Raw genomic sequence first — 25,560 nt, 5'->3', positions numbered from 1 at the left:
TGAATAACAATATTTAATATTTACATATATCAGTGAAACCAGTGATTACAGAGGTGTTCCCATTAGTATACAGACACAACACCCAGCATCCCTGGGGCAGGACAGCTGGGAACAAACAGGTGGCAGCAGTACATTTACCTTTCTGTGGGATGCTACATACAGTTGGATATCTTTCCTTGTAGTGGTGCTGGTGCAGCCCAAACTGGCTCTAGTGTTCAGATAAGAAACAGGGAGACAAAACTTAAAGGATGAGGGCAGGGCTAATGTTTAAGGGCTGTGAAGTTCTCATTGATTCTCCCTCCCAATCTGACTACATGCTGAGCATCCATCTGGCTGCCTCCTTGACTTCCCTCTCAGTTGAATCAATTGATGTCTTTTTTTTATGGCAGTATTGTCCAGGCTTTGCTGCTCACAGTGCACATCAAATTTTAGGCCAACTTCGCAAGTTTGGATGCACCTATGTCACACTGGCAAACCTCAACAAGCCTTAAACTCACTTTACAACAGATATTTTAAGCTTCATAGGCCAGGCTCCTTGCTTTCAGGGGTGAAGTTATACGTTAAGGAAGTGTCTGTGTGCTCCTCTTCTTAGCACAACTGACATTTCCTTCACCAGCTTTTGCAGCGGGTTCATGTGCTGCATTAGAGGATGGCACGTATGGCCGTGTGTGTGTGTGGAAGGTCTGGGTGTGCAAAGAAGGTTTTCATAGCTCTCTACTTGCATTCAGGATGGATAACAATGTTCTTACAGCTTGCCTGACTCAAGGAAGTCAGAGGCATGGCCAAGAATTAGCCTTTGAGGAAGTCAGCGACGCGATGGGGATTCTGAAACTTGCCAGTCATGGGCTTTGGCATGATGGGTTTGACTGTGAATGATGATGGAGAATTGCGCAGATCCTCCTTGGGATTACTGTTGCTGTAACACTAAGACTTATGCAATTTGCTGCCTTTCAGATTATATCTCTGATTTGTTACTGAGCTGTGTGTAATTACTCGCCTTATTGATTTAATGTTTTTCTTCAGCAGTTAATTGCTCGTGCATGTGATCTATTCTAGAACAGCCCTACAAAGCTGTGCGGAATTTAGTGAGGCTTCTACACAATCTTGTGAGGGCAAAATTGATGCTGAGGTTCTCCTTTGCACTTAGTTAAACTCTTGCTCCAAAATCTATGGTCTACATTGACCAAAATGCTCTTCTGGGGCTACTGTATGTATCAGATGCTCCTGAAGAATTGGGCTTTGGTGACAGAAAGATAGCAAACAAGAAAGGGATTTGTATCCAGAGTGGCTGAAGGATGCTGAAGTCTGTGTGTTTCATTTGACTCTGCAGTGCTGTGGGTGCAGCTCAATATATTCTCTGTAGATCCTAAAGTAAAACTGGGATCCTGGGTAGCAAGGTAAGAGGAAGATACGTGTGAGCTCAAGGTAAGTCTGGGGGAGACAGGAAGCTATTTACATCCAAGCAGAGCTATTTACATCCTGTTTTGTGCAGCTGATAAATGCACACATTGTCAGTGATTTGGTTTCTCATGAACACAAGAGGACAAATGGTGAGCTTCCATTTGGGGACCTCAGGTTATACATAAACATAGCAGACCAGACCAGACAGATTTGTGTTTTTGGCACTACCTGAGTTTCAGCAGGAGTATTTACAGAGATGAAAATCCAAAGTCTCAGATGTAAATGACGTATCCATTTTCAACCATGATTTCTTCATTTAAAAGATCAGTTTTACCCCCCTGACACTGCTGAACATTTGCTGGTTTCTTTGTTTCCCCCCATAAATACAGCACAATGCGTTATTTTTGTAACATGTGACTTTGCAGCTCAAGGCATGTCTTGATACCCCCTGCATGTGGTTCACATTCCTGAAATGTTTGTCTGGAAAGCAATGAATGACAGATGGTTAATTAATATTCCAGAGGGATATCAGACTTACTGCAAGCATCTTGTGCAATGAAAGTAAGATTGGAAAGGAAGCAGAAATGATAAGCGAAACTGCAAAGAAGTTTTCTACAGGTTTGTAAAATGACATTTTTACTACCAATAAAAAATTCCTCTATTTCTTATCTTTCCCATTTGCACATTTTGGAGGGCCATTACGCTTCACCCAAAAGACTTCTTGAGCAGGAGCATAAAAGCGCAACTGAGTATGCAGTGGAGAATGGGAAGCATCAAACTTCTCAGCTATTATGAAATATATGAGAGCTGAGTTATCAGAGTCTGCACTGAGATGGAGACTAATAATGTGCAAATGCATCTGAACTGCCTCCTCTTTACAGAGGCATTCAGTCAGGGGTTGTGCATCTCTCTCTCTTTACGTACCATTACCATTAAAGAAGTGGTAAGAATGTAAAGCTCTCTGTTATTTTACTGCATACCAACCTTTCTTCTCCTCATACATGTGCCACACACGAAGCCAATGAGTCCATTGGTGACTTGAATTAAGCAAAGAATTGCTTCAATCACACCAATGGCCAGGAGAATAGAGAAAAGGACAATGTTCCAAAGGATGATGTTTTCAGGTTCTTTGCAAATATTCCATGTTGTCTGGTTGAACAAATAATTGTATCTGTTATAAAGAAGAACAATTGCCAATGCATTAATAAGTAAGAATTTGAGAATGCTTTCACCTGTATGCCATTACAGAACAGCTTTGCATTTTCTGGCTTTATATTTCTTGAATTTGTTTGCAGGGTGTGTAAAGGGAGTCTCAGATTATACTTCAACTGGTAAATCTGGTGATTCTCTTTAGGATTCCCTTTGCAGAGGTGCAATTAATGACTATACCCACGCTTTTCTGCGTGCTCACAGCAGTGCTAAAACCTAAGGGGAGAAGTATCTAATGGCTTTAAAATATTTCTCCATATTCTCCTTTTCTGCTGAGGTATCTCAGCCCATCCATCATCTCTAGGTCTGGCTTGAAGAGTGTGGTTGCCAAGTTTGCCCTTAAAGGATCAAAGAATATTTTTGCTTTACTTTTCAGAAGCAGGCAGAGAAGACTCAATTCATGTTGATTTAACAGATTAATATGGCGTAATTATCAAATACTTCCTCTTGACTCTGATGATAGTCACAGCTCATCGCTCAGCAGCCTTTTGAAGGCATGGTGCGACATGCACAAGGGGTTGCTGACAAGCACAATGGCAGAAACATAGACACTTTGCCTATAGGTAAGCTCTTGGCCAAAGGGATGAGCAGCTGGAACATGCTGGCTCAGAGGAACATGAGTTTGGGTGTAGACAGTGTCGACCAGCTATTCACTTAAAATAAGTTTTCTATGAAAAGAAGAACAGTGAAATCAGAGAACACAAACTGAGAGGAGCCTATAAATCATACTCACTCTAGAGTGTTGTTTCTGAAAGGATAGAGGTATTCTCCATCACCTGTGTCACACAGAGGGCCCCCAATCAGCCCCATTGAGGAGAGGACTGCACAGTACACTCCTCCTGCAAACCCCAGCAGAGCCAGAAGCACTGACAGCAGCATCTGAAAGGGAAAAGACCTTCAGTATCACACACACACAGGCACTGAATATCATGGAAAGCTTACAGTGAATGGGAAGGGAGCTATCTGTTTCCTACTATATGATAAAAGTCATAGGATGGTATCTGTGGAATAAAAGATAGTTGACTTCTAACTAGTTCAGCAATCCTAGATATTAAAGGGTTTCAGATTGTATGTGTTTTACTTCTAAAAGTAGATAAGACCAGAGATTTAATCATTCTTCATTTTATTGTTATAAATCTGATGAGTTTACTTTCCAAAAGCCATAAATGAAACTGTGATATGATGTGGTCCATTTCATATACATTGTCATTCCAAACGATTCTCCCAGAGCACCTGTCTCAGCCCTTGAACCAACTGAAGCAAGCAATTTCTCAACCAGGTATGAAAACAGTGAAGTATGCATTAGTAATTTTTGCCAATTGATGAGAAACGTAACAGAGTCTTTCTTATTGGTGCTTTCCTTCATGTTGCAATAGTTTGAATTGTGGTAACCACCACTCATGTTGAAAATTCTGCTTCATGTGGCAATGAATCAATGGTGGCCTCAAATGAACAGGCTGCCCAGGGAGTGGTGGTGCCCCATCCCTGGAGGTGCTCAAAGCCAGGTTAAATGGGGCCCTGGGCAGCAGGAGCTGGTGGGGGGCAGCCAGCCCAGAACAGGTTCCCTGAGTGAGCTTTAAGGTCTCTTCTAACCCAATCCGTTCTGTGTTTCTATGATAGTATTCTGGGTACCCCTTATAAGGTATTTTCTCAATTTACTGCCATGCTCTCTTTGAATTAAGTCAAAAACCGGCATAAATTGAGACTTAACACTTCTCAATGTAATGATGGTTTTAATCATTAACTACATAAAAATCTATTTAATTTCAAATTCATCTTTCAGATCTTATGTCAACCAGTAGTACATCAGGTGCCAAGATTTCCAAACAATAAGACATTATGTAATTTCAGAATCTTAGTAGAAGGAATTTTAACAAATGCTAATCATGTTTTCAAAATACATTTTGTTTATAATATACTCTTTATTTTCTCTATCAGCTGTCATATTCCTTTGGAGTGAGAATACACCTTTTAGACAGCACTCACATACATAGTGGTTTTGGGCAGTTCAGTTTGGAGCCAGGAGTTGGACTCAGTGATCCTTGTGGGTCCCTTCCAGCTTGGGATATTCTGTGTTTCTTTACCGCCACAGAACTGTTCCCTTTGTTCAGGGGCAGTTTTCCACTAATGTTTGGGATGTATTGCTCTCTGTAAATTGGAATAAGATACTTAGGTAGGCGCTACTAGCATTGCATCTGGGACAGGCAACCCACTAGTCCAACCCACCTGCATTGCGAGTTGCTGGGGTATCTTGGGAAACTTATTTCATCACACTGATTCACAATTCTGACTGATTTTTCCAAGCTGGACACTCTTGTCTTTATCTGCACATTGGCTGAGTTGTGTCTTAGTGGAGCGTTAAGGTCAGCAAAACGTAGGTAGTCTGGTATTGTCCTGGATCAAAGCAGTGCCCGGATTGTAGCTGATGCCTTGTCTCTCATAATAAGGTCACCAGCTGCGCTTCACAATGACGGTGAGTGAATGATACCGTGTCTGAAACTCCTACCTAAGCTGAACCATTTCTCCCTGTCTGTTTTCTCATTTACTTCATCTTTGAGTTCTACATCCTGGTCAAAGGATTTCAGTTATGATTATGATTTCTTTTATCTCAGCACAACAGACCCATTGACAGTGCTGATTAAAAAAAGACAAATGCTACTACTGTTTCACAGTGGTTAGTACAAGTAGTACTAGTAGTACCTGTTGGTGCTGGCTTTTGTGATTGTTCTTTGACACAGGATTTTCTCCCTTGAAATCTCTTGGCTGCATGCTTGGCTTCATTTCGTGTTATTCTTTTACTGTGCCTATGTTCATATAGCCAAATGTTTACTTGTCACTGAAAGGGACTCAGCTGCAGTTGTTGTTTCAGTGTAGCTGTTGAACTGGCTCTTCTTGGCGATTACTAGACACAGCTCCCCACTAATTCTATGGTTCTGGAGATTGTTCTACAGGCTTGTTGCATATTCCATGGAAATCCAGTTTTATTAACTATCTAATCATCTCAGCAGTTCAGCATTTACCCTTGTTATACTGTTTTTACTTATCACTTTTATTATGCATATATATAATTTCCTCATTTGGTTTTCAGTTGCAGTATGAAGTCTAAGCTGGGATACCTGAGTTAGTAGACATGATTATTTTCTCATGGTGTTGGCCTGACCTCTCCCTTTTGGAAATACTTTGCTATCATTTTTGCTGACTTTGCTGACCGATTTTGCTATCTTCTACTGCTTCAATGCCTTATTCTTCACATACTTTGTCTGTGCTGAGCTAACAAAGTCTGGATAGGGAGCTAGGAGATATAATTTAGTGCTTTTCTGTAGGTATGGTAAAGGGAGGATGGCTGGACCAGATGATCTTGTAGGTCCTTTCCAACCTTGTGATTCTATGATTCTAAGACTTGTAGCATTCATTCTTTGTGTATTTGCACCAGCCTCTTTGGTGAAGTTTCTTCTGTCCCAGCTGGAACTGCTCTGCATCGCTCCTTTTTGCCCTGTTTTTCTGTTTCTGTGTTTGTTTGCTTTTGTTTGTTTTTCAGGAATTAATAGACTATCTGGCTATCTGGATATCATTATTATACAAGTTAGTTGGTCTGGAAAGCTGTTAAAGCTATTCTCATTCTACTAGTAACTGCTAAGGTGTACTGGGACACGCTGGAGTATGTTTGCTGAAGCAGTGACATAAAATGTTTTTCAGGGGGCTTCTTTACTTGCTGGCCAGTGCTGCTAATGCTTTCGGTGGTGTACATGCTAAGCTGCAGCACACTGAAGCTTTCTACATCTGTTACTTTCCACCTGTTACTTCATAATGCAAGAACAAGAAGCCATCTAGATGTGTTGGCCAGCAACAATTTGAAATGGATTAATGAAAAAAAATTACTCAACGCAGCACATAATCACTATGAACCGGAGAACACAAAAGATGAATAAAACGATGAGAAATATAGTAATTATTCTTAGCATTGTTGTTGATACTTAGCATGGAAATAATGTGATGAAGTTTGGAGCTATTAAACTAGGAATTGCACAGATTATCCTAGGACAGAGTCTCAACCCTGAGGAAACCAGTGATGTTCTGATTGAGTAATAATTCCAGGCACTATGGGTTCTCTAGCTATTTTTCTTTTTCTTTGAAAAGCAATACTGAGCACTGTGTCTAAATGACCATTTTACATCTAAGGTACAAGCAGAAACTATCCTTGGACCTCAGTGATGCCTGAGTAGCTCCAGTGAGGGTTATTTCTCTGCCAATGGGTAGAACATGGTGGACAAACCACCAAGACCTGTGGACCTCATTTCAGATCCTCCCAGAACTGCCACTGTGTGTGTTTGAACCAGTCCCAGAGCTCCTCTGCTCTCCAGAGCCTGGTGACTCACAGTTTGTCCATTACCTATCAGTGCTGGGAAAGTACAGAAAGGATTCCTGGCCACCAAGGGACATAGCTGGGATATCTCAGACATCAAAAGGAAGATGGTGGTGAGCAGAGGAGCACGTGGAGTCTGCAGGTGTGGGCTACTGGCAGCACTGTGATATCACCAGGGTCAATGGGCTGAGGGAGAAACACAGCCTGTCCTGGGACATTTGACTTTTGTGCCCTGGGCATGAAAGTTAATGGAGATGTCTGTATTAAATGTTGCTTTATAATATTCTTAATTATCAAGAGAAAAAGTCTCTCTGGCCTTTGTCTGATGACAGAGAGCCCAAATTGTATTTGCACCTCTCATGTACAAGCCCTTGGGCAATTGTATGGTATGGGTCAGAGCCTCCCATGGCAACCAGCCCTTGGGAAGCAGTGCTGGTTCCTAAGTACCAGCCATAGAAGCTCAGGCTGTTAGCAGGTACCCTACCCACCCATACAGAGATTAGCAGGGATAAATCTATGGGGAAACAAATTGCCATGAAGGAGTTTAGAGGAAAGTGAACCATCACTTCAAGCTGGAGGAAGCTGGAGATACGCATTACTTTCTGCAGGGTGAGGTGAAGTATCTTTGCTTCCCTTACCCTCAGTGCTGTGGCTAAATGCCCCAGTACCTGCCTGGGCTGAGTACAATTCCCCTCATATCAGTGTCTGCAATATCATTACATTCTTGTTAGCTAAATGAGCTCTTAGTCTCAGCTAGAGACGCTGCAAATCAGGCTCTTCTTCTGCATTTCCCTGACTTGGCTGCTGATGGTGGTGTGACGGTTTGTTATTTTACGTTTCCACCTGCTGAGCAGCCATTTCAGAGCTATTGTGCAAACCCCATAGCACCGTTTCAACACATCTACTTACCCCACATCTGTTAGCGCAACATCCTGCTCCGCCTGCTCCCAGCATCATGAATGCTGGCAAAATAACCTGCGAGAAAAGCACAAGTTGAATTGGCACACAGTCCTTCTGCTTGGGTGGCTTTTAAAGTATAGGAGTTGAAGCTTCATGTTCCTCAAATGCAAACTACCTTCTGGCTCTTCTCTGTGAGTTACAGCAGTTGAGATGCTTGTGCTTGCTGGAAGTAGCTAAGGAAGAAGAGTGACATTACAGTTGTCTGGCACGCTTCTAGCACAGTAATTCTGTCTGCTGAAGCTATCTGAAGCTATACTGCTTATTTTTAGGAGATCGTTTGGTTTCATTCTGATAAAACACAATTTCTGCTCTTGAAAGATTTCCTCCTGCTCCACTATTAGGGTTTGCTGCTGGAGCAATGGAGGTAGGAGGCCAAGTATTTTGCCTTTTGCTGATCTCGAATTTGAATCTCCATTCTCTACCTCCCATTTAAGTGCTAGGAAGGCTGCACTGTTCAGTCAGTCTTTCTCCCTGGCCCAAGCTGGGACTGCTCCAATGGATGGGCCTAGGAAGCAGGTTGTGGTCAACCATCTGTATCTCAGGATGTAATGCCACTTACACAGGTGCTCTGGAGATAGGAAAGGCTGCATTTAGTTTGGTAGCTTGAAGGCAAGAAAGCTTTTTATCAGTCCAGCTGTGCAGCCAAAGCGCTCCTGCTGCTTTGCATCTGCCCACCACTGTTATTGCATGCATTTCACAGAGCTGTGTAAGAAAACAGTATCTTACAAAGTAGGAAATCGTCTCTGTAAAGTTAATGAAAGGAGGAGGGGGAAAAATATTTTAAAAAGAAAAAGATACAAAATCAGCAAGATGAGATGTTGTCCCATAGAGGAGATGAGGAGCAGAATGTCCATGGTGAATGAAGTCCAGGGGATTTATGTGTATAGTGTGAATATCCATTTAAGACTGTGCAGGACAGTCTTACAAAACCTCCTTAGACTTGTAGCCCCAAAACATTTCTTTATGAATTTACTCCTGGTTGCATTTTGTGTTCCCCTCAAGGATAGCCTCCAGCACCTGCAGTGGTTGTTCAACCACAATTGGGAGTCTTACAAGGGTAGAGGAGTGAGATTAAAAGACCTCTTCCTGAAAACAGAAACTCTTAAACACAAGTGGCCCCCAAGGCAGTCCCAGTGCATTGCCATCTGGCTTTCAGGTGGAGCTAGAACTTCTATCCATTGAATGAGAGCTCCCTTCCCTTCAGAACTGTCTCTTCATCAAAGGTTTCTCATCTAAGGTGTAAGCACTACACAAGCTTCCCATCAAGGAGGATGTTACTTTGGCACATGGAGAGAATCTTAATTTCTTTATAACCTAACCTTTGGAAATAAGTAAATGGGGAGGTTTTCATGTAATGTGAATTCTGATTAGAGAAGCAACAGGAGGAGAAGGAAAGGGCGGGAGTGGCTGCTCAGTTGAGGAGTGTGCTGGTAACCTGGGTATCCATCAGTGGGTCGATTTCCAGTTGGAGGCAAGTATATTTTCATTGGGGAGATATGTGCAGCCCAGTCTGTCTTATTGTGGAGTTAGGATACTGCCCAGGCTCCATTCATGGTGTATTCTTGCCCTCTGCATTACTTCTCTGTATGGCCCAGAAGCCAGATGCCATTTTTCCACGCTTCCAGCACCTGGAAGATGGAGCCAATGAGTGTTTTCTTTCCCACTCCACCTGTGGGCATTTCTCATACTCTCTTCTGGAAAACATGTACACTCAGTGGCAGTATTTGTGGATTGATAATTACTCCTACTGCTGGTGTCTGTGTTTTGAAGGCCAATGCAAATGCTTCCTCCCCTCTCTCTTTGCTGTCCTCATCTTTAAAGTATGCAGTGCTGGCCACAGGAAAGCCTCTGTGGCAGCCTTAAAAGAAAGCACGTTTTGAATGAGCTTGTGATGCTTTCATGCTTGACATTTGCCTTTCCTTTCATTGAACGCCAATGACTCCTGGGCTTGCAGTGATACCAGTTTTCCACCAGTCTCTCATGTAGTTCGTCCTTTAAGCTTCCTTCCACGCACTCATTTCTTACATTCAGACTCAGTGTGAGTAATATGCCCAAGTGGCAGCTAGAAGACGAAGCAGGTAAGCTGCTGATGGGGAGAAGTTTATTGAATGATCTTATACCACATTTCTGCGGGGGGAAATATAAGTCTAAGTCTGAGCCACATCCATTGTAGTTTTCTATAGACTTAAGTGGTAGCTGGATCACGGCCTGACTAAATAAGATTTACTTCTTTGTAATTTAATTATTTCTAAGCATTTGGTTTTCTGATGTGCAAGTAGCCTTCTCTGCACCAATTTACCATCTGTCCAGGCTGCATAACAGCCACTGCTTGTCATAGGCATGCTCAGCTTTTTGTCTGCACCTGAGTGGATAACTGAAAGAACACGCACAGAATAGGCTTCTAATGAACTGGAAATATCAGTATTCCCAAATAGGTCCCCTTCTGGTTATGGATATTCAGATTTTTTCTGAGTCATGGAATGGAGAACTGGTCACAGAACACCACACACAAACCAGACCAAATCCAAGAGGAGCCAAGTATGGAGGAGCATGGGAGGCATTTGGGGTTCAAGTCCTTTTCAGCTCCGCATTTACACAGTGGTGGCTGGGTCACTAATGAACACCTATCAAAACACATTTCAGTTTTGTCCTTAATATTTTTAGATAGGTTCTGTGAGAATAAAATCAGTGAGAGGAATAAGAAAGGGTTGTATTCAAGGCGAAAGCTCACCACCTCTGGCTGAGCTTAAGACCTCATCTATGCTTTGACTGCAAAGGCATGATCACCTACATCACTGTTCTTCACAGTGGAAAGGCAGTCTTACTCATGACCTGGAAAAGCTGATGTTTATTTCAGGAAATCACTGTATTTCAGGAACTGGGGACTTTCTGAGTCTCGAATGCACTTTCTCAGCTCCATACCCTACCTTCCCAATTAACCGACTCAGATGTTTCTGAAAAGGAGTTGCCATGACTTTTGTTACATTAACAGAAGTTCTACGAAACACAAACAGAAGGAACACTTCTCTTACCAGTATTCCAGCTCCCAGAATGCCTTGGAAAAACCACACCAGATCGGTTATCTCACTGAGCTGCAGAACTTGTCCATTGGGGAAATACAGGAGGATGTTGGAGACGATAGCACATGCAGCCAGCGGGAACAGGGTGATCCCAATGCACCTTGAACACTTTCCTGTGCACATGGTGGCTCTGCTGAGGAAAGATGTAGTAAGGTTTGGGTTACTGCTGCACTGGAGGCACAGGATTTCAGCAGTTTTCCTTCTCAGTGAAAGAGGAGTCAGATGGGAAACAATAAATGTTCTAGTTAAGAATGACATGCATAATATTGTAATTCAAAGCCTTTTCTCTCCAGAGCCTTTATTTAAAATGGAATTATTCCAAACTGGATTGTTTAAATGGATTTATTTAAAACTGACAGGAATAAACAGATGTTGGTATGAAATGAATGGAGGGTTACATTTCAGTTGTAAATGAATGATTGCCTGACCATTGGGAACATCAAGAACACCACTGTTGCCACACAAATGGATGCCCTACCTGGTAGATTTTCTGGTGGGGCTTAGGCCTTGTGTAGAAGATGAGATGGTGTGGTACCTGATGACATGGTCTAGTATCAGACCTGGAGGTTGGTGGCCCTGCCACAGGCAGAGGGTTGGAATTTGATGGTTCTTGGAGTCCCTTCCAACCCAAGCCATTCTATGTTTCTATGGGTTCATTTCAGTCAAAATTACAATGACAGCAAGAGGTGGACAGACTTTCATGGGTGACACGCTACAGGTTATGGGGTTGCTTAGCACCCACGATAAAGTATCCAGTAAAACTGTAAGCACATCTAGTTCTGTGGCTGTACATATGGTAGATCGGAGAGCCATCCCACCTCATTTTCAGAGATCTTCCTTAATGTGTAAAACCAAAGCTTAACATTTTACAGCAGTCAACACTTTTTCTTTTAAACTCAAAGAATCACCTTTTGCAATCAAAGTATCATCATAGATGAGGCTTTGCTTGGAAGAGATCTGTGCTGGTCTCCACCCCAGCCTCCTGCTGAAACCAGGGCTGCCACCAACACTAGGTGTCTGCATTGGCACTAGCTTTGTGTGGCTCAGCCTTGAAAAGCCTCAAGCATGGAGCTATGACCACTACTTTTGATGACTGGGAGTACATAAATCAGTCTGGGTTGTGTTCCCAAGCAAAAGGCCCAAATGGGAGAGAGCAGGAACATATTTGAGAAAACCAGAGGCGTACTGAACCCAGCTTCATTGACAGAATGAAGACAGTGAAGAAATGAGGTAAGGCATGAGGACAGACTTCTGATTTGGAGGGATGCAAGATATTGCTGCAAGGTCTTTGAGACTGCCAGAGACTTCTGAGTTTGAATTTCTACAGTAAAAAAAAATTGGTCTCTATGACTATGAATTTAATAAGAGCATTCTGCTTATCTACATTATCTTCTAAGTACTTCATAATCACATAATGTATTTTAATCCAGCTTTAAAACGAGTTATCCAGCATTAAATTGTTTCAGAAAGGAACATTTAACAGATGTGTTTCTTGGTTTATGGTCATTACCTGTTCTTTATGTAATGCTCAAATTTGGGCAAGGCATTTTGCAAGCATCTGGATTAAAAAACCCAACTGGCTTGAAAAGGTAAAAATCTAACCAAACAGACAATGTGCAAAGGAAGAATGAAGCAGGAAGGGGATGGAATAAACATTGGATATTTTAACTGTCTTTCTCCAAATACTCAGTGCATTTTTATGCTGACTTTTTCCTGCCCGCTTTCCCACTTTGTTCCCACATTTGCTTTTCCATACATTCACCCAACCTCATCTGCTCCCTCACAGAGAGAAGCAAGCAAGCACAGGCACAGCCTTCCCTTCTCCCATTTATCTGGGACTTGTTGGGGAGCATCTTTCGCACGTAGCCGCAGGGCCTGCTTCTCACCTGGTGCACAGGAGCACAACGTCGCTTCATTTGGAAGAGTGCAGATTTGTTCTGGGAGGGTTCCAGCCCTGACCTATCTCAACAACACTTCCTGCTGAAAGGAGAATTGCCACAATTACCAGATCTAATGACAGCCTCCTAGAATCAATGCAGCTGTTCTACCTGTGCACACCAGATGATACGGCTATGTTATTATGGCTTAGGAAAACACTCTGGATTGCCAGAAGCACTCAAAATGCTTTATTAATTCAGCAAACAAAAGCAATGTCTGTCTGCAGCTTTGTTAGGCAAGGCAGCAAGAGTGAGCTTCTAATTGTTAGCTAGGGTTCTAGAAGGTTTTTCTTCATAACACAAACAGAAGAAGGCAAACATCTGTGCTTACCAGAACCAAAATGGCCTCCAGGCCCCAGAACTTCCCACAGCCGGTGTCCAGCTTTCCAGCTCCTCTTTCCTGGAGTGTGGCAGCCCAAGAGAGCACAGCAACGTTTTCAGGTGGTGACCTCTATTAAACAAATAGTGGTTACTCTCCAGAGAGTGAGGAAATACCCCAACTTGTCGCTGGTTGGCCAGCGCAATGTTTGCGTGCCACCCTATCCAATTGATTATTTGAGGGCAGTGTTCCAGTGGTCAATGCCTTGGTGCCCCAGGACACAAATTTGGGATCGGTGGAGCCCTCTGTGCTGCCACAACCATTTCAGCTGTGAGAATATGAAGAGGGGAGGAGAGGTGAAAAAGCACAAAGGGGAGCACACTCTGCGCTGCAGAAAATGTGGTCAAAGCACAGGACAATGGCGCAGTGATGTCCAGCAGTTGGTGCAGAGTTATCTTATACACAACAGGCTTCCATCTGTTAAAACTTGGCATTGGCTTTACTCCAAAACACAATGCTTTCAGCTCAAAGGGGAAGGTGGATTGATAGCTCTTGTGCAGATAATACTCTTTCAAGGAAGAAACTGAGTTTTCATGAATATCCACACACTCTGCCTCACCAGTTTTCTTGTGTAAGTAGCCCATGCTCATCTTTGGAAAAAGTTTCACTTTTGGGTCATTTTGGGTGGAATCCATCTCACCATCTCACCATCTCCCATCTCACCATCTTTAGGTATCTGTAAGGTACACATCATCCTAGCCTACCTATATTCCTGATGAAGAAACTCTTTCAAGGAAAAAAGAAAGTCTCTCAAACTATTTAAGAAACTACTGCAGGATTGTTCAAATGCTTATTCTGGGCTCCCCAGTTCAAAAAAGACAGGGATCTCCTAGAAGGGATCCACAGAGAGCCACAGAGATAATGAAGGGCCTGGAGCATTTCCCATGAGAGGAAACGGATGAGGTCAGGCTCTTCTCAGTGGTGTGTAGCAACAGGACAAGGAACGGTGGCCTAAAACTTGAGCATAGGATGATACATACTAGCATGCAGAAGAACTTCTTTATGGTATGAATGATGGAGCTCTGGGACAGATTTCCCAGAGAGGTTATGGAGTCTCCTTTTGTTCTATGGAGATACTCAAAAACCATCTGGATGCCTCTTAAACCTCATATCCTGGTTGCCTGGAGTTTTGGTAGACTCTTACAATATCTCTACGATGCTGTCTTTCCTATTCTCACCTACCTGAAGATCTCATTTGGGGTCAGTATCTGTGGCTTGGATTCTATGTATCTCTTATTTTGCCCAGTTCATAGACCTCTGGGATGGTGTGCAAGGTTCACCTCTGCACTTTCTCATCGAAACTGTGTTCTCTCTATGTTCCTTTGCTGACCTTTGGAAACTTCTTCCCTTCACTTTCCACATCCTGTCTTTATTTATGGCATCAATGTGGCTTGATACCTGGACTAAACTGTGTCTCTTAATCTCAGGTATCTCTCAGAGTCATTTGCCACGGAACATTTAATAGTTTAATAAAGAGCAGAACAAATATTGTACTGGTTCTGTGCTTTTCCATTATCTACAGACAGTTGCTGTCTTTTGTACTGATGCAGAGATTTGCAGGTTACTGATTAAGATCTGTTTTCAGTCTTTGATGAGTATTGAACAATCTCTGTCTAGCTTAAAACACAGAAATCTAGCTCCTGTTCTGCCCTTTCCCTATGACCTCAAAGGGAAAGGCATTACAAGTATAGGAGCAGGCCTATTTTATGTCTGCTGAAGATTTTTCCACTGAAATAAGAAGAGCAGCACAGAATGAGACAGAGCACAGATTTAACACGTTTAATCCTGTGTTTTCAGTCAGCAAAGTGAAGGCTGTATTAGCATCAGAGAGCTTAGCTTGGCTTGTCTCTTGCCTGCTTTTTCTTAAACGTTTAACATTTCTGAAGTGATAGACTAGAGAAGTGGAAAAACAAACTAACAAAACTCAAACCAAAACGCCAAAACCCATAAAATATTCATAAGAACCGAACGCTGTCTGTGAAGTGCTTTGTGGCTGAGTGTTTACAATTGTGTACATCTATTTTTCCCACTGCAGTATTGACTTTGAAGGCAATGAAAGCATTCTGTGTTCCACTGATCAATGCCTCCTGATTATATTGACTTACTGTGCATGAGCTCTGGTCCTCCTTTCATTTCTCTCTTTTTAGCCATAAACTCTTTATTAATTTTCCAGTTTCATGTAATAGAAGATGGAGAGATGTAAATATGCAAAAACACCTGTTCATCAAGCTAGGAATGAGAACAGATCCAGCATTACAACTTCCCTGGGTGGTGCAGTGTGTGAGTTAGAAACTGAAGATCTGCTGCTGCGTGTGTTTCTGAAGGGCACATCTGACAGCCCACTGACTCTATTAATAGATGTGTCCCACTTGGAGAGCAGCTGCAGCACTAATCAGAAAATGCTCTTTCTGTTGTTGATACTCTGTGTAAAAAGCAGTCAGGCAGCTCTGCTGGTATTTATTTGAGTACAAATTCCAAGTGAAGTCAAAGAGTTATCCCAGGTGCACAGTGATGCTCCACTCAGTTCAATGTATTCCTGTTAGGAACCAGGGCACAAATGATCTGTCGTTGCTGCTTTCCATGACACATTGAAGGAAAAGGAGATTTTCCTTATCAGTCTCTGTGCCCAGAGCACCCCAGGTTTGCACAGTCAATGCTCTGCACAGGATCTCCTGTATGCTGGGCTGGGGGCAACAGTAATAAAGTAACATCTGGTAAAGACCACCCAGCAAAGCAATTACCCACCTCTTGTGTAGATATACGCTTGTTGGTTCTATCCCAAAGCTCGTTTTATTTTGTTACCCAGCTGTTTTGTCCAGGGAAATCATGGTGCCAGCTCCCCTGTTTTCTGAAAAGCCAGTGAACCGTGACCTGTGGACAGGGGTTGTTTGTGCACCTCACACCAAGCAACAACGTCGCTCTCCAATATTAAAATAATTAGAGGTTTGTGCTTTCATTCTGCTGGTTTCATGCAACACTACTTTATGGTTTTGGCTGAGAGGCATTTCTCACCGACCTCCGCATTTTCTCACTGGGGTTTGTCCCAGTCTGTGCTCAGTGCAGGTGAATTATGAGCTAAAAGCAGGATCCATTGGAAATACCACTGATAACCTGATTAAATGGGAGAAACATCACTGATTCCTCTCCTCTCTTCCTAACTTGACCTTTCTCCCAAAAAGCGGTCACTAATGAGGAGTAAACACCGGGAATATGTTACAGAAAATGTTGGAAAGTCAATGATATCCTGGGTTCCATCAGAAGAGGGGAGGTCAGCAGGGCAAGGGAGGTGAATGTGCCCCTCTACTCTGCCCTCATGAAGACCCAGCTCCAGTACTGAGTCCAGGTCTGAGGCATCCAACACAGGAAAGACATGGAGCTGTTGGAGAGGGCCCAGAGGAGGGCCACAAAAATGATCAGAGGGCTGGAGCACCTCCCCTGTGAAGACAGGCTGAAGGATCTGGCCTTGTTGAGCCTGGAAAAGAGAGGGCTGCAGGGAGACCTCATTGCAGCCTTCCAGTATTTAAAGGGAGTTTATAAACATGACGGAAATCAACTTTTTACATGGGTAGACAGCGATAGGAAGAGGGGGAATGGTTTTAAACTAAAGGACTGGAGATTTAGATGTGATATCAGGGGGAAGTTTTTTACTGATTGGTGAGGTGATGAACAGGCTGCCCAGAGAGGTTGTGGAAGCCCCATCCCTGGAGGTATTCATGATCAGGCTGGATGGGGCCCTGGGCAATCTGATCTAGTACTTGATCTAGTATTTGGCAACCCTGCACGTGGCAGGGGAGTTGGAAATTGATGATCCTTGGGGTCCCTTCCCACCCAATTTATTCTATGATTCTGTGAAATCTGTGTTTTGTTAAAAATTACTGATTGTGCTTGAAGGCTGTTTGACTCTATCAGGAAGGTATCTGTAGCTCAGGATGATGTTTCAGGTCAGATGGAGAAACCTTTGACTTGATTGGGGAAACTGAAAACCTAGCCAGAGGCTGAGGCACTTGGAATGGCAGCTGGAGCAGAGAGGCTGTAGGCTGAGAGTGATCACTCAGTGTCTTGTTATTCTGAGGGTACTGTCCTGCCTTCAGTGTCCCCATCTGGTTTGATACCAAAAAAAAACCCAAAAGAAAATCAGTCCTGATTGTGCTGGTATAACTGTGATGTGATGTTTCAAACAGGTAAACAAGGCCAGGTTTCTAGGCAGAATTACTGTTTGCCAGCATATCTGCTTACTGCTTACTTTCTTTGTATTGGAGATATATATACATGTAGGAAAAAATGGGTGAGCCTTTGGAAATGCATCTGCTCTTCGTGTCCAGAGATCTGTTTGGTTTTTTACAGCTGGTTGGAGAGAGTACAGTGCAACTCTTCTGCCCCTGGAGTTGTAAGTATGAGCCTATAGAGTGGCAGAAGGATATTTTACCTCTTTACATACTTCCTGCAACAGAACGGCCCAAGGCAATTAGGGCAATACTTTCCAAAGCGTTTGGTTTCTGAATGTGATTTTCTGCTTGCGCACACAAATGCATCACTGAACTTCCAGAGAAATGAAGCAATCTCCATTTTCAAGCCAATTAGACATTTCTATTTCTGTCACAACTGGAAGGCAGTTTCAGGAGTTTTCTGGAGGCTGAAGGTAGAAGGTAAACTGTAGGTACCTTTTTTGTTGTCTAAAATCTGGTGCTGAAAGTAGACATAATTACAGGCCCCTTCTGAAATTGTGTGGCCTACCTGTCTCAATGTATTCACACATCATCTCCTCATCCTTAGAGGTATATCTTCTCCATCCCTAAAGATGGCTGGATATGGTTCTGAGCAGCCTTCTCCAGGTGGCCCTGCTGTAGGAGAGTCTTGGACCAGGTGAATCCAGAGATTCTGTGGCTGTGTGGTTCTAGGAAGGACTGTGATATATCAGAGAGAGAAGACAGCACCATGTGGCTCAGAAGCAGCTGCACTGCCCTTTGTGCCCATCACCTTGTCATGTCCATAGATGAGGTTCTGTGCTGCCGTGGGTTTTGGTCCCAAGTCCATGGTTTAGTCCTGCTGCTAAACCACAGCCAGCATGAAGAAGACTTTAATAAGATGAACAAAGAGTATGGCATACACTGATTTCATTTCTTAGCTCTTTTTATTTGGGTGTGGGCCAAAGCTGAGCTAAGGGCAGGATGTGATTTGACCCTGCCATGATGGCAGGTCTGCAGAGACTGGGAAAGAATCCAGAGTGGGAGGATATTGGGTGGAGACAGGGTCGTAAAAGAGCTCAATGAAAGATGAACCCACATACATTTAAAGAATGAAAACCCGGAGGGCTTTCTCCAAGGATTTACATCTCACCCTTTCCCCCCCTCAGGTTTTGGGCCTGAATCTTATCTGGCCAAGAAATGCATCATCAGTGTTTGTTAGATGGAGCCTAGTGCAAGCCAAAGGATGTAATTCAGGAAAGCTGAAGTAGTGCATGGGGGACAGCTGGTTCAGCTTTTTAAAGCTATTTTCATCTCCTTATGATGTTTGCATTATGGTGCATGGCTGTTATGAGGTAAGGGTACATCTACCTATGACCTTCCAGATACATTGCTGCCACTTCCTTATAAGCACTGGTTATGAAAGACGCTGGGATTCCTTGCAGAACTATTTTATAACAGCTCATGTCTGGTGCTGGCTTCAGGCATCCTCCTCACATGGTTAGCTCACAAAAAAGAATGTATCTGATGTTGTCTGTTCACCAACTGGTATCAAACGAACTGGGTGCCTTTACTTGGGATAAAGCAAACAGGAGAACCACTTGGGTTCACACAGCAGTCAGAGGAAGCTTGATGCCATTTCATTAGGAGTTTGGAGGTGGCTGGATTCATCCCATACATGGTGGATACAGCTACAACCTCCTTCCACATATAAGCAGAAGCCATCCCTGCAGGAGGAGAAGCAGGCAGGTGCCAACTGGTGCCCCCTCTGCCCAAGCTTTGCCTCCATGACCCTCTTGCTCTGAAGGAAAGCTGTGATGGTTTGCATCAGCACACCCCACCCCACAGCATCCCCATCCCACAGCACCACTGGCTCTGCTTCCCACTGAGTCCTTTTGCAGCTACACGTGAGAGGTTTCAACTGCGACATACTTGGTATTGCTCTGCAATTAGGCATTAGATAAATGCACAAATCACTGCAGTCTTATCACCACAGAGAGCTAATTGTCACAGCCTCCCTGTCCATCCAAGAGAAGTGATGGACTCACTGGGCACGTGGGAGGGAGGACAATCTGCCATCCAGCACCCACACATCCAGCAGCTGGTTGGCAGTGACCCGGTTCTGCTGGTAATGTGCCTCATGTTTCCAAACTGAAACTTTCATATTGAAAATGTCACTATTTCTTTGTGTCTGAAACGTTTTCACTTCCCGGCTGCAGAGAAAAAACCTGATTTGCTCAAAAATTAGAAGTAGATTTGCTTCCTCTTGAGAAAAAAATAGAAGATTTTATTGTTCTTGAGAGCCTGACTTACGACTTTCAATACCCTAGAAAGGCAATATCGTCCTTTTTTGGCTAACAGGGCACATTTTAAAAGCAGCTGTTGCCAAAAATACGCGTGCAGTAAGTCACTGCATGCACCTCCTTTCCCTGGGCTGGTGCTCCTTTCCCTGCCCTTTGTCTGGTTTATCTGGCTGGTGAGATTAGGAGCGCTGCAGGGCAGGGAGAGTCTCTGTCTGTGTATTTGCTCTGTGTCTTGCCACTTGTAAAGGAAGCAAGTAATCACCACCCTTGTTGCTTTCATGTCTACTTGCACAATAGAAATAATTAATAGTAGTAGCAGTGCTTTGCCTATCTGCGGCTCCTTTCATCTGAAGACCTTAAAGTGCTTAACAAGCATTAACTAAATTAGCTTCCAAATACCTGGAGAAGGAGTCAGATATAATGATCTCGACTTTGCAGATGAGCGCACAGAGAAGTGAAGGCTAACTGAATGCTTACAGTTAGTCAGCTAAAACCAGGCCTCCTCCACTGGGGAAGGTTGCTCAGCACTTCTGAGTCTCAGGCTGTTTTCTCAAGCACTCAAATTTGGGTTTTGATGTCTACTTTATATTTCCAAAGCATACAGCCTGTGGACACGCGTGATCTGCCATAGGACCTGCAGGGGCTGGAGGAGGCTTCTTCGGCACTGTGATTCATGAAGATGCCCATGTGAAACACTAACCTGATGGGGGAGAGGACAGGGCTCCACCTGTCAGCATCAGCAGGAGTAGGCAGAGCTGAGGTGACTTTGAGTTATTCCCAGCTTCAGAAACAGAAGTGAAGTCCATTGCAGAAGCACTCCAACAGCCTGGGGCAGCCACAGTTGCAAAGGCACACCTGTCTTTCACTTAACAACCCTTCCAGAGAAGGATCTGCAAATGAGATGGCAAATTTACTCAGTCCTGTGTACACAGTGAGGGCTTACCAGGCTGCATCCCTTCCACAACGTGCACAAGCCTTTACTTGCAAGGATGACAGGAGCTCTGACTCAACATCAGGGTCTTAACCCATGTTCTCCTTGCCTCCTGCATGTCTCTCTTGTACCACATCATCCCTGGCAGAGGAAAGGAGAGACTGAGTAAGAGCTGGGCAGAAAAGAAACCTTCAGAAGGAACTATGTAAGATTTAATATTAGCTTTTGATGTCAAAACAAAGGCAAATGATGTTTTGGAAGACCACAGCAAAATCTTCAAGGTGATCACTCAAGTGCTGTTGTGTTACTCAGAGGAGTAATTTGGTTGGTGGAAGGGAAAGGATTGTTGTTTTTTCCCACATACTGTGCCTTTGCCTTTTTAATGCCGGGCCTGAAAGGTTTTCACTCTGTGTCATGGCACTCCAGTTGTAGTGCAGGCTTCTTTAAATAGAAAGAACTAGAGTCAGTGAAGAGCAACAGGGCTGGTCTTTATTGCATTATGTAGACATAAATGAAAGATTTTACAAGTGCTGGAAGTCACATACAGATCCCATAAATCACCTCCTTGTGGGCAGTTATCCAGACCTTCACAGGGTCATGACATTTTCCCCACTTGCTATTTTCAGATGGAGGGACTGGATGGAAGGAGATGTCAGGACAACAGGTAACTTCTGTTAGTTACTCCACCATGCAAATCACCCCCATATTCAATCAGCAGACTTCAAAGAATGTGGAGAAAGCCTGCTGGGCATTGGGGGATCTGCACCACTCTTGGGGATGGCTTTTTCAGACAGAGGTGAGTCTACAGCAGGGAATAATTTGGAAGCTATTTGTGTAGACACAATGGCATCACTTCTTTCTTGTTTTTACCCCCCACAGTGTTCAGTACTGTTCTCTGTGCTATCGACATCAAATAGCCTGGGTTAGTTTTCCAGTGCCAGGGGTTCTCACCACAATTCCTATATTTACCCAGAGAGAAAATGGGGCAATGATCTCATAAGAGGAAAACAAAAGATGCTCTTCTCTCTAGAGTAAGTAGGTCAATGCCATGAGGTGAGATGAAGTGGGGCCCATGGTGCCCATGGAGCAGATGGAGGAGAGTGGGCAGGCAGAACAACTGCTCAGGGGACAGACAAGACTCTTTGATGACGGTATTCCTACAAGCTGGCAGCAAAGGTGAGTGTGAAAGGATTTCACAGTGCAAATATTGTTCCTGTGAAGAGGAAAAGTCCAATAAGAACTCCATCTCCATTGTCTTCACACAGAGAGGGAGGGCGGGAGGGTTGCTGATCCCACTGGGAGCCAGAAGACATGGCTGCCTTTCCTCATGAATACCTGGAAGTTACCTAACCTTCCTCTTTCCTCATTTGTTTAATAGGGTTAGTAAGCACGCTCTGCCCCACAGTGATGACGTAAAGTTAAGCTCTTTCATGTTTGTTGGGTGTTAGGTGCTACAATGGGCATCACTATAAAAACTCATAAATAGTGTGCCTTGAAGTTCTGTCGAGGTATTAGCCTTGTTTTAACAGTGCAGATGTTACATGAGTTACCATACATAAGAAGCTTCTCTTAATTAGCATCAAAACTTCTTTTTTTCTTAGCTGTTCTTTAATGGTTTTTAAAGCAGAACGTGTTTCACTTGCCCAGGCTATTTGGCAATTTATTATAATCTCGTCAAACTAGTACCTCCTTTTATGTGGTGTTAAAGGTCTTTCTTCCTAATATAGCACCTGTTAACAATCTTTGAATTTAAGTCACTTTTTGTCCAACATAGTATCAGTTTTTCCAGTCTAAAATCAGCTTTGGAATCTCCCTACATCCTCAGTGTAGCAGATGTAGGATTTGGTTCAAGCACATGATGGAAAATAAAGTATCTGCAATCTCGTTCTGACATAGCAGGAGCCCTCTCTACATGTCGTACCTTGGCTCAAGGTTTGTCTGCAAATTCTAATGTACCAAAGTAGCTGCTGTGCAAGGAGGTTGTCTGCACAGAGATGCGTGCAGGAAATTATTTTGCAGTAGTGGTATCTGGACAACTGTCAAGAAAGTCACAACCAGAACCGCAAGAAGAAATGGTGGAAGCCATAGAGATAAGGTGGTTTTTCAGACTGCCAGCCTACCAGTATGAACTCAAAAGATTCAACTTATTCAAATACAGCTTGTGTGACTATCCAGATCTATGAAGTGATCCTTACCTTCTGCTTACTACTGCTGCGATTCAGAAAACAAGTAGAAAGTGTGAGTGAAAGCGCTTTATGCCAGTGTGAGGTTCTTGCATTTAATGCATTAATGGCTGGGGAGTGAGAAAAAACAGAGGGAGGGGAAGGATGGCTTGGTTAAAAGAGTAGTGTGAAATTTGGGAGGGTGTAACTCAGTTTCCAGCTTTACTACAGGTTGCTCCTTGGGATAGCTATAGGCACAGCTCTGGGCTTGGTGGCAATACCAGCTGAGGACAGTCTTATCTGGTGGACCATCCCCCAACCTGAACTGCAGCACAGAACCTAAACTTACACAGCAGATGGACCAGGAATGAGCGTTTAGGAATGGGAGCTGTATTGCTCTCAGGAAGAAGCTAAGGGAACTGGAGAGCTAATCTGCTTCAGCAGCATCTCATCAGCTCAGTGGAGAATACAAGCCGACTTTTAGTAGAAGGTAATTTAAATCAAGTGCTCATCTCTGAATTCATGGCAGCTAACATGAAGGAACTAAAGGCTAGTCAAGGTAGATTAGCATATCCCAAATCTCCCTTCATTGACCTCATGTCCATCATGAGGTTAACTGAGGTATTCTAGTTAATTTATTATCATTAGGTAGCACAAGTCTGGGTTTTAGTAGATTAATTATTGCAATAATTCCTGATGTACTTCAAAAGAAAGTTCCACTTTCCTTGGTCATGTTTCAGGGCTCATGCACAAAATGGTACTCAAGATATTCGCCCTTCAGACCTACAAATATTGCTCCTCATTACAAAACTTCAAACCCCAGTCATGCACTAATTTTAGCCTTCAGAAGGACAGAAAGTCTCAGAGGAGCCAGTGTCCAACCCTGCTGCTGAAAAGATCCTAAACAAAGGGACAGACTTGATCCTATAACCTCACTGCCAGAGGGGAACTTCCCAGAAATATTCCTGATGCAAGGACGAAACAGCTATTCTTTCATCTTTTTCTGACTCACCTCCGCAGCACCTCTCCGGAATGTGAATGTGCCTGGTTTTAATGATGTGACAAGGTAATTAAGTGTTAATATGTGGATGCAAAGGGTATACAGAGTGCCAGATCTAGTAAATACTGAAGCCAAGCTAAGGCGTTTACCAGACTTACAACACGTTTCTGATATAGGATGTTGGTGTCTATACATTATTCCTGTTACACAAATAAATTTTACAGTACAAGACAAGGAAGTTAACTTTCTATTTGGACTTTGAGTGATTTTTCTGGCAACGAGCAGCCAGGACCCAATCCCAGGTATGAGAAGCAATAGAAAAACTAGGACATAACTCTATTTATATGACTGTACTGTCATCACGTGCCAGCTCAGAATTAGACACTTCCTCTTCCCCATTAGCTCAAAGTACTTTGAATTCTGTGAGTCCACATCCATAGACTTCTGTTAAACACATAACAGAACTCCTCAGTTACAAAAAGACAAACAAATAGCAGGTTATATATGTCTGAATGAAATTTGCCCTGTATCTGGTCATTAAATATCTACAAAGCCATGCAAATTGTCAATTTAAGCAACTGAACTGCAATCTCATTCTAAGTGCATGTTAACTTCTAAAGGTATGTCCTATTCAAATGTAAAACCTTACTATGCCATGGCAATAAACATTTGCATAACAGGCACCCAATTCTGTAATCTCAAGTGCAAGAGAGTAGAACACAAGTCTCAGAGTTTCTCTGGACTCAGGACAGCTACACTGAGCAAAGCAGGCTCTCACTGCAGGAGCTGCATGGTCCTAGGCCCTGTGCAAAGACCACAGTGGGATCTACCTACCTACAAGTATCATCTCAGCCTTTTCCCTGCTCCATTGCCAGCAGGTGGCTGCTGGTCCCACCATTGCTGCATGTTTGACAGCTGTGTGACCAGTTGGAAATCCTCTGCCTGTATTGCAGTCATCATCTTTTCTTTTGTTTCCCAATTACGCCTTTTAGCATCCCAGTACTATTAGTTGGCATCATTTGAGAACAGAGTGACCCAACAAAGCAGTAGAAAAGGATTTTTAAGTGTTGGTATTTTGAAAGAGTTGACTTGGGCTGATGTGATGGGAAGAGGATGGGAAGCATGGCTTTGCAGCAGCAGAGCACAGAGATGAGCAAAGTCTTCAAGGTTACCAGGAAGCCAGTGGGTTCCATTTTTGAGGATCTGCATCTCTGAACAGTATCTATACTGTTGTGTCACTTCTCATTGTCCATTGGTCAATTGACCTGTCTGGGATCACAGAATCATAGAATCACAGAATCATAGAATCACAGAATCATAGAATCATAGAATGGCCTGGGTTAAAAAGGACCACAGTGATCATCTGGTTTCAACCCCCCTGCTATGTGCAGGGTCACCAACCACCAGACCAGGCTGCCCAGAGCCACTTCCAGCCTGGCCTTGAGTGCGTCCAGGGATGGGGCATCCACAGCCTCCTTGTGCAACCTGTTCCAGTGCGTCACCACCCTCTGTGTGAAAAACTTCCTCCTAATATAATAACCTAAACCTCCCCTATCTTGGTTTAAAACTATTCCCCCTTGTGATATACCATATCTTGGGATAATGAGCATCACCATGTGTCAGGGAGCAGATCACCGCTAAGAGTCTTTTG

At 43.4% G+C, this 25,560-nt stretch overlaps 1 protein-coding gene across 4 annotated transcripts; it reads right to left on the bottom strand.

Moving 5' to 3' along the window:
* Nucleotides 1-374: 374 nt before the first annotated feature.
* LOC107308445 (transmembrane 4 L6 family member 1-like) lies at nt 375-13,407 on the bottom strand. 4 transcript variants are annotated; one of them, XM_015852342.2, is made up of 7 exons: nt 13,282-13,407; nt 12,900-12,993; nt 10,966-11,146; nt 7,883-7,948; nt 3,344-3,489; nt 2,386-2,572; nt 375-1,881 (listed from the first exon to the last, which is right to left on the bottom strand). In XM_015852342.2, the coding sequence occupies exons 3-7, from the start codon at nt 11,134-11,136 to the stop codon at nt 1,861-1,863; spliced, it is 591 nt and encodes a 196-aa protein (XP_015707828.1). In that variant the 5' UTR covers nt 11,137-11,146; nt 12,900-12,993; nt 13,282-13,407; the 3' UTR covers nt 375-1,860. The 4 variants fall into 4 exon arrangements, with proteins under 4 accessions (XP_015707828.1, XP_015707830.1, XP_015707829.1 ...); XM_015852344.2 differs by having other exon boundaries at nt 10,966-11,143; XM_015852343.2 differs by lacking the exon at nt 12,900-12,993 and having other exon boundaries at nt 10,966-11,143.
* Nucleotides 13,408-25,560: the final 12,153 nt, after the last annotated feature.

The sequence above is a fragment of the Coturnix japonica genome, chromosome 1 (assembly GCF_001577835.2).
Source record: "Coturnix japonica isolate 7356 chromosome 1, Coturnix japonica 2.1, whole genome shotgun sequence".
Taxonomy (NCBI): Eukaryota; Metazoa; Chordata; class Aves; order Galliformes; family Phasianidae; genus Coturnix; species Coturnix japonica.
This window is presented reverse-complemented; position numbering and strand designations above follow the sequence as displayed.